Source organism: Microtus oregoni, unplaced genomic scaffold (genome assembly GCF_018167655.1).
Source record: "Microtus oregoni isolate MIOR12 unplaced genomic scaffold, Mior012 000077F_ref0000221, whole genome shotgun sequence".
NCBI lineage: Eukaryota > Metazoa > Chordata > Mammalia > Rodentia > Cricetidae > Microtus > Microtus oregoni.
Window position 1 is genome coordinate 4,288,917 of NW_024544029.1, and position 9,747 is coordinate 4,298,663.

Genomic DNA, 9,747 nt, shown 5'->3' on the forward strand with positions numbered 1-9,747 from the left:
GATGCTAAAGCATATTTCTTGGTGGCAGCAAAAATCTGGACCCTGTTTTCTAATAGAATCTGATAGTGTATATGTTTTTATTGGGGAACTAGGACCATAAATATTCTGAGTTTTATTACTGAAAAATGTTGTTTGATTTTTATTGTTTTGTTGATTTTTTGGTGGTGTTTTCTTAGACTTCTTTTTGTTAACTGTCTTGGTATTGTTAATTTTTCCTCTGTGGCCTCTTGGAGATGTTTCTTCTCTACTCTGAAGCATTCCTTCCAGTATCCTTTGTGTACCTGGCTTGCTGATCATATATTTCTTTAGTCTGTTATTGTTATTGGTAATTTTTATTTATACTTCAATTTAGAATAGATAGTTTAACAGGTACAGTAAGTTAGGTTGGCAGTTTAGTTCTTTCAGAACTTGGAATATATTTTTCTAAGCCCTTTAAAAAATTTCATCAAATAGTCAGCAGACACGCTAATTAACTGACCTTCGTATGTGACTTGGCTTTTTCTCTCTTGCAGCTTTTAATAGTCTTTTTTGTTTGTTTGTGTTTTAAGTGTTTTAGCTATAACACGTCATGAGACATTTCTTTTGGGGTTTTCTTTTGTGTTTTCACTCTGTAAGTCTTTTAAACTTGGATGGGCAATTGTCTCTCTCTAGATTTGGGAAGTTTCTTCAATGATTTTATTGAAGATATTTGCTATGTGTCTGGCCTAGAATTCTTCATCTCATATGTGCATAATCCACATATTTAGTCTCGTCATAGTGTCCTGAAGTTCCTATATATTCAATTTTCAGTGTACTATTAAGGGTAGCTCTTGCTGTGGGGAAGCACCGTGACTAAAGCAGGTGAGGAGGAAAGGGTTTATTTAGCTTTTACTTCCATATCACTGTTCATCACTAAAGGAAATCAGAAGAGGAACTCTAACAGGGCAGGAACCTGGAGGCAAGAGCTGATATAGAGACCATGGAAGAGTCCTACTTGCTGACTTGCTCCCTAAGCTTGCTCAATCTGTGTTTTATTTTTTTATGGATTGTTTTGTTTTATTTTGTTTGAAGCAGAGTCCTCTAGGCTATTCCTGCAGTACCCCTGCTTCTGCCTCCTGATTAAAGGTATGTGCTACTATGCTTGGCCCAAATTTTCTAATATTAAATAAATGCATGTTATCGAACACCTGGCAAATGTCTAAAAGTAGGGGAAAGAAATTCATTTTCCTATACTACTTTTTGGTTTTGTTCTTTTTTTGATTTTTATTGAGCTCTACATTTTTCTCTGCTCCCCTCCCTGCCTCTCCCCTCCCCCAAGGTACCCATGCTCCCAATTTACTCAGGAGATCTTGTCTTTTTCTACGTTCTACTTCCCATGTAGATTATATCTAAGTCTCTCTTAGTGTCTACATTGTTGTCTAAGTTCTCTGGGATTGTGGTTTGTAGGCTGGTTTTCTTTGCTTTATGTTTAAAAATCACCTATGAGTCAGTACATGTGATAATTGTCCTTCTGTATCTGGGTTACCTCACTCAAAATAATGTTTCTAGCTCCATCCATTTTCTTGCAAAATTCAAGATGTCATTATTTTTTTCTGCTGTGTAGTACTCCATTGTGGAAATGTACCACATTTCCCTTATCCATTATTCAGTTGAGGGAGTTTAGGTTGTTTCCAGGTTCTGGCTATGACAAACAATGCTGCTATGAACATAGTTGAGCACATGTCATCTTGGCACGCCAATCTGCTTTTTAAATGGAATCCAGGACAACCAGTCTAGGGTTAACTCCACCCACAATGAATGGGATCCTCCAGCATCAACCACTAGCTAAGAAAATGCCTTACAGCACCATCCTATGAGACATTTTCTAAATCGAGCCTCCTCCTCTCTGATGACTATTGCTGTGTCAAGTTGACATAAATCTAGCCAGCACAACTGATCCTTTGTGAAATGGATACACAAACACATCACTGTTAAGCTACAACTTGTCCTTTCTTGTTCATCCTCAAGATCACACATTAATAAAGACATCACAATATAAAATATTTTACAAACTTAAAAAGTGCCACAAGCTTAAAAATTCTAACACTTTAAAACTGTCTCTTTCACAAAAAAAATAACCAGTCTCTTTTAAATCCTGTTTTTGTAAAACTCCAAAATATCTCTCTCTGTCTCTGTCTCTCTCTCTCAAGTTTAAAGCTTCTCAACTGTGGGCTTCTGTAAAACAAAAAATAAATTAGGTATTTCCTTTCTTCAAGAGGATAGAACCAGGGCACAGTCACAATCAGAACTAAGCAAAACCAAACTCCAACAGTGTCAATAACTCAATGTCCAGTAGCTGGGACTCACTCACGATCTTCGGGGTTCTTACACAAGGCTTGGGGCATTTCACCATCTCTGCCCTCTGCAGCACACACAGCTTGTTTCCTAGGCTCAGGCAGATTCCACTGCCCACTGTTGCTATCCTTGGTGGTCATCCCATGATACTGACATCTCCAAAATGCTGGGGACTTCTGCTACAACTGGGCTGCACTTTCACTTATAGCCTCTCTTGGGCTCTCCTCATGGTGCCAACCTGGGGAGGAAAGGGTTTATTTGGCTTACACTCCATTGTCACAGTTCATCAGCAAAGGAATTCAGGGCAGGAACTCTAACAGGGCAGGAACTTGGAGGCAAGAGCTGATGCAGAGGCCATGGAGGAGTGCTGCTTACTGGCTTGCTCCCTATGACTTGCTCAGCCTGCTTTCTTACAGAACCTAGGACCACCAGCTCAGGGTTGGTCCCCTCCACTGTGGGTGGCCCTCCCAGACCCTCCCACACCAGTCACTACAGGTATACCTTACAGGAGTGCCTACAGCCCAGTTTTAGGGAGGCATTTTCTCAGTTGAGGATCCCTTCCTCTGAAGACTCTGGCGTGTGTCAAGTTGATATAAAACTAGCCAGAACAATTCATGTTAGAAAATGTATCATTTTATTTGATTGGTTATCCGATTCAGTCTGTTACATACTTATTCTACTGTTGAGGCTTTCCATAGAGCTTTTTATTAGACTCTGCATCTTTTCATTTACTCTTTCATTTTCATTTGGGCTTTCTTCAGTGTTTCTCTTTATTGAATTTAATTTCCATGTCTTGAGTTACCGTCCTTATTTTAGTCATGTGTGTTTTGTTGGACTTTAGTTTATTCATGCCTTCTATTTTATTCGGGTGTTTATCTTTGTCCCCTTTGAATTCATTGAACTCACTGACCATGTTTATAATTGTTTTTTTTTAAAATTGTGTACCATGAATTTCATTTAAGGTGTTCTTCCTAGCATCTGTTACTACCGTATTGGTCATTTGGGTGGGATATATTTAAGTTGTTCTTCCTAGCGTCTGTTACTACCGTATTGGTCATTTGGGTGGGATATATTTTCTTTTTTTCTTTACCATTTGTACTCTTGTGATGGGACTTGGGCATCTGGAGTTAGAGTATCTTGAACCCATATATTTGGCCCATCAGTTCTTTGTTTGAGACAGGTTTCTCTGTGTAACACTGACTATCCTGGAACTCATTCTGTAGATCAGGCTCACAGAGCTGCCTCTGCCTCCCAATTGCTGGGACTAAAGGCTTGTACCACTGCTTCCTGGCTTATCTAGTCTATTTGGATGGAATCCAAAAGTAGGGTGTCAAGCTAGACAGCCTGAAGAGTTTAGAAGAGATGGAGCTGAAGGGCTTGGGTCTCTTACTGGGTCCAAGTCTGCAGTGATTACAATAAGCAGTTAGAGCCACCAAATGGAGTGGCTGGGGCATGTGGGTCCAGGGCCAGGAGGGTTGAGGCCAGTCTGATGTTGGGGCATGTTCTTTTACTAGATCCAGTCTGAAGCTACAGTAATTACATGGAACAATTGGTGTGTAGGGGTCCAGAGGTTGAGAAAACAAGGAACTGATGTGGGGGTGGAAAGGTCCCTTACTCCTCTTCCCAGACCCACATCTGTAGCAACAGCGCTCTTGGAACAGCATAAAGACGAAAAAGGAACCAAATTGCCAAGATTTTTCTCTCATGACAAAGGTAAAAATTATAGAACCAGTTTCTCAGCATTTTATGATCCACAGTGAATTCATAGATCTGAAATTGATCACTAGCGAAAGTAAAAAGAGCCAGATAGCAGCTGTATTTCTTCTGGTGTCAGCAGTCCACGCCAATCATAAAACAGTTCTAGGGGACGCAAGCCCAGCGTGAACCTGATCAGTCTATAGATCTAACCACTATTTGTGTAAAACACAAGGGACAGAAGAACTTGTGGGTAATGTCACATATATGCAGTCAGCAAGAACAAGAATTTGAAAAATTGTCCAAACTGCCAACTTCCTTAACAAAACTCAGGAAGAGGAGTTGGTACAGCTTGAATATGTAGTGTCCCATGTTGGATTTTATGTTGAAACCTTAGCCACAAACAAGTATTATAATTTAGGATACACACCTCTGGATGCACTGATGAAGGAGGGTCTTTATTGAGCTAACTCAGGTAGGAAGACCCTCACAAATGTGGCCAGCATCATTCCATGGAGTAGGGTCCTGAACCGGATAAAAGAGAGAAAACAGACAGAGAGCCAGCATTCATTTCTGTTTCCTGAGTGTGGACACAGTGGAGTCAGTGGTCTTGCCTTCCCTGCCATGATGAACTGAATCCCTCCAGAGTATAAGCCAAAATAAGTCCTTTCTGCCTTAAATTGCTGTTATCAGGCATTTGATCATAAATTGCTTTCATTGGGTATTTAATGAGAAAAATAACTTACAAATCGTTCTTTACTTAGTCTGTCCACTTAAAAAAGAGAAAGAATTTTGAGATCAATTAAGTTTAGATTATCACAAGCCAAATAGTTTGGTTTGTTGTAAAATATCTCAAATATTTTCTATGCCAAATGTATGCTATTGATAGAAAATAAAACAGTTCCACAATTCATCTCGTGATTTAATCCTTTTCTTAGGCAATCCTTAACATTTTGCCAACATGGGAGTTTTGGAATTGTTGCTCCAGTATTAACAGGGACAAACTTCTGGTTGGGGCCTGGGAGGATGGCTGGCTCAGTTAGTGTGGTGGTTTGAATGAATATGGCCCCCAGAGGCTATGTTTAGATCCTTGATCCCCAGCTGGTGGAACTGTTTAGGAAAAGAACAACTATGTGATGATTGGCCATGGAGACAGGACTCTGGGAAAGCTTGGAAGAATTAAGGTGAGCTGTGAGGTGGTTACATTGGACCAAGTCAGCTGTTAGCTCTCTGGCTGATTGTTGCCTAATTAAAAAATATGAAGATATGTTTCTGTGAAGGTCACAAGTAGCAACTCCAGGGAAGCAAACACTTCTATCAGGCCTCTGCTCTGCCCCAGCCCTGTCCCCAGATGCACCCTCTCGCATCAGTGATGGGTATTCTTCCAGATCTTTGCATGCGTTTGAGCCCATGTGCAGGATAGAAGGGAAGCTTTGTCATGCAAGGCATTGTTTTATGTCACTAATGCGATTCAGTCTATTATTCTGTACACACACACTGTTCACCTCACGGTCTGTCTCAGGGACAGACTTTGCCATCGCTCTTTTGTTTTTATGTGATTCGCTGAACAATCTTTCCTATGAATGGGTAATTTATTCAGTTATTAGCAGCATGCCAGTGGGTCTCAACATTTTGCTGTCATAACCAGTGCTGAGTGCAATCTTGTGAGTTTTATATATTTGTGCTGTTATTTTATGATGGGTATTCTGGGTAGAATTCTGCTTTGAAGGGCATGCTCTTTAAAAAAAAATTAGTTACTGTCAAATTGTCAATATGTGAGACTGCTTCCTATAATTATTGTCAGTTTCACTGTATTTTCCAAAATAGCCTCTCATTGTGTTAATTTGCATATCTTTAATTACTTGTGGCTAAGAATCTTTTCACGTGCTTGCTTGTTTCTTATATATTTTCATTCAATTTTCTGTCTTATTTCTGCAGCCGTTTTTATTGGGTAAAGCTTTTCTTCTTACTTAAAAGCATTAATTGTCTCAATCATAAGCAAGTTATTGTAAATATTCTCCCACGTAAATAACTAGCCTATTTGATCATTGTGTCTTTTGTCATACAGAGGGTTTCATTTTGACATAATCAATGCATTGTCCTAAGCTACGGATTTGCACTTTGTGACTTTTGAAGGTGTGCATTCCAGGATCATGGCTAGATTTTCTCTAATACTTCAGCTGAGTCTATTCTACATTAGGTGCCTCCTCTCACATTCCTTCTTTTGTTTTCAGTGTCTGTGCAGTGGGAGGGATTAAATGGAGGTCCTTGTATGTGCTAAGCCTATATATCCCACCACTAAGTTCCCTCGCTTCTACATCTGGTTCTTTAATAAGCTTAGACTTTGCCTTTAAGATGGTAGAAATTTTACTTTCTTTTTAATGGGATAGCTAATTGCCCTGATGTTGTTTACAAATTAACCTTATTCAGCCTGTTTTCATATAGAACCCTGGACCACAATGGGCTGTACCCTCCCCCATCACTCACTAACTGAGAAAATGCCCTACAGGTTTGCTTACAGCCCATCTTATAGAGGCACTTTCTTTTTTTTTTCTTTTTTTTTTTTTTTATAGGCTCATACCTTAGAATACTTGGTTCCCAGATGGTGAAATTGTTTGGGAAGGATTAGGAGGTATGATCTTTTTTTTTTTAATTTATTTTTGTTTTATTGAGAAAAGGAGAAAAAAAACATAAACAAAAAACAAGTTTCTACCTCCTCCCAGCCTCCCATTTCCCTCCCCCTCCTCCCACCCTTCTCCCCCTCCTCCCACCCTTCTCCCCCTCCCCCCACTCCTCTCCCCCTCCCTCTCCAGTCCACAGAGCAGTCTGGGTTCCCTGCCCTGTGGTAAGTCCTAGGTCCTCCCCACTCCGTCCATATCTAGGAAGGTGAACATCCAAACTGGCTAGGCTCTCACAAAGCCAGCACATTAAGTAGGATCAAAACCCTGTGTAGAGGCATTTTCTTAATTGAGCCCCGCCCCTCCCTTGATAAATAGCTAGCATCAAGCTGACACATAGCTATCCAATACAACCTTCAACAGAGACTAGCCATTCCCTTCTCTGTGATGTACACAATAAACATACTGAGATTCTGTGTTACTGGGCAGTTGGTGCAACTCCATCAGAGAGTGTGTGGCCCACATGAGCATCTGGGAGGAGACTGCGGTTGCTAGGCTTGACCTTGCAGACACTGTCACCATTTGCACTCAGGCCAGAAGAAAGTTTTGCCATTTCTGAGCCTGACCCATTTGGGGAAAGGCTTTGCCAACTCGCCAGGTCCTAGGCTTTGGTTTTTGATACAGACACATTCATTCGGGCCTTCACTTACTTCCTACACTGGGGTGGGGAAATTAGTTTCAAATACTTTGCTTTTTGTTTTAAGTCACTTTCTTGTGATATGAGACACAAAAATTTGCAAGTGTTTAATGTACATACCTTGAAAGGTTTGGAGATTGATGTATTTCTACTAAACTACCAGCACAATGATGTCAAAACACATCTGTTGTTGTTAATAAGAAACATGTCTGTTGTTTCTTATTAACTTTTATTTTTATGTTCTGATTCTGTTTCATTGTAGTCACATGTGGGATTTCATTGGTTTCTGCTTGAGGAAATTGCTGTTATTTTCTGTCTAGCACATTTTCTGAGACTATGAATCTCTAAGCTACTTTTCGATTGCTGTGAAGAGATGTTATGATCAAGAAATGTTTAAAAGGAAAAGTATGTTGGGATTCATGGTTCTAGAGAGTTAGTGTCTGTGACCATCATGGAGTGGGAATATAGCAGTAGGATGCAGACATGGCACTAGAGTAGTAGCCAGAGCCCGTTTTGATTCACAGCTGTGAGGCAGAGAGGGCTAACTGGGAATGGCCTGGGCTTTCAAAACCTCAGTGCCTACCTCCAGTGGCTCACCTGCTCCAACAAGGCTATACCACTTAATCCTATCCAAACAATTCCACCCACTGGGGACCAAGTACGTTGTGTAGCTTTATGTCAACTTGACACAAGCTAAAGTCATCTGAGAGGAGGGAACCTCAACTAGGAAAATGTCTCCTTAAGACTGGGCTGTAGGCAAGCCTGTAGGACATTTTCTTAATTAACGATTGCTGGGAGAGGGCCCGTCCCATTGTGGGTAGCTCCATTCCTGGTTTGGTGGTCCTAGTTCTAAATGAATGCTAACTAAGAAAGCCATGTTGAACTAGCCAGTAAGCAGCACTCTATGGCTTCTGCATCAGCTCCTGCCTGCAGGTTCCTGTCCTGTGTGGGTTCCTGCTCTGATTTCTCCTCAGTGATGGACTGTAACCTGGAAGTGTAAGCTGCAATAAATGTTTTACTCAGCAAGTTGCTTTGGCCATGATGTTTTATTGCAGCAATAGAAACACTAAGACATCAAGCATTAAAATATATGAGACCGTGGGGGACCGTTCTCATTCAAACCACCACATTCCGTTTCCTTGTCCTAAAGGCTCATGGTCATATCATGATGCAAAATGCATTTTGTTTTTCAGTCTAAACACACTTTAAAAGTCCAAAGTCGTTTCTGAGAGTCAAGGTAATCTCTCTCTCTCTCTCTCTCTCTCTCTCTCTCTCTCTCTCTCTCTTTCTCTAAACCATTTATTTCTCCCAGTCGGAGGGTGGGCATTGCTACGTGTGGACGAAAACAGAACGCTGCGTGCAGCAAGGCTCCAAGAACAGCGGTGCAGGTAAGTTATTAGGCCAGCACTCAGGCGAAGGTGGAACCGTTCCAGCCCACGTTGGCTGCGCTCATGTCGTAATAGTTGATGTGGATCCGGTCAGGGCTGATATGCAGGCGATCAGCCAGCAGGCCGCACAGCAACTTGCTGTAGGGGAGGTTCTGCGCGCCGCCGATCTTGCAGATGCTGTGCAGACTGCATAGGGCGCAGGGGTCGCTACAGCCGCTAAAAGTCATTAGCTGGTCCGGGACCACGTGCACTGCGATGTACTGTGCCGGCTTGCCGGTGGCCTGCGCCAGCTGCTGGGTGAGCTCGGAGAGAAGCCCCTCTGGCACTGAGGCGCGGGGAACGTTGGTGTTCACGGTGAACATCGGCATTGTGGCAGAGGGACTGCACGTGGGGACTAGAGGACGGTGAAAGGCGGGATGTGGCCCTAGTCAGGGACCTGAGCTCTCAAGGTAATCTCTTAACTGTAACTCACTGTGCCATTAAAAGCATATTAGATAGTTTCAACATATAATATCGTAGAATATAAATAACCATCCCAAAGGAATTTGGGGCATAGTAAGTAATCATTGAACCAAAGCAAGATCAAAACCCAGCAGGGCAAACTCCAATTCTTGTAGCTATATGTTTGATGTTTAAGGGCTGAAATGGCCGCATGCAGAAGAATCTAAATAGATGCATACCACCCTGCACAAAACTCAACTTCACATTCATCAAAGACCTCAACATAAAACAGCACACACTGAACCTGACAGTGGGAAATAACCTTTGAACTCATTGGCACAGGAAAGGACTTTCTGAATAGAACACTGACAGCACAGGCACTAAGATCAATAATTAATAAATGCGACCTCATGAAACTGAAAAGCTTCTGTAAGGCAAAAACACCATCATTCAGACAAAGTGAAGCCTACATTTGGAAAAAGGTTTTTACCAACTACATATCTGATAGAGGACTAATATCCCTAATATTAGAGGACTAATATAAATATATAAAGAATCAAGAAAATAAATATCAAGAAACTAAATAAGCCAATTA

General features: G+C 41.3%; 1 protein-coding gene across 1 annotated transcript; it reads right to left on the reverse strand.

Moving 5' to 3' along the window:
* Positions 1 to 8,731: 8,731 nt before the first annotated feature.
* LOC121441375 (macrophage migration inhibitory factor-like) lies at positions 8,732 to 9,079 on the reverse strand. Its single transcript, XM_041642492.1, has one exon. The coding sequence runs from the start codon at positions 9,077 to 9,079 to the stop codon at positions 8,732 to 8,734; it is 348 nt and encodes a 115-aa protein (XP_041498426.1).
* Positions 9,080 to 9,747: the final 668 nt, after the last annotated feature.

Coding starts and splice junctions, on each gene's coding strand:
- LOC121441375 (XM_041642492.1), bottom strand. CDS start 9,079: ATGCCGATGTTCACCGTGAACACCAACGTTCCCCGCGCCTCAGTGCCA.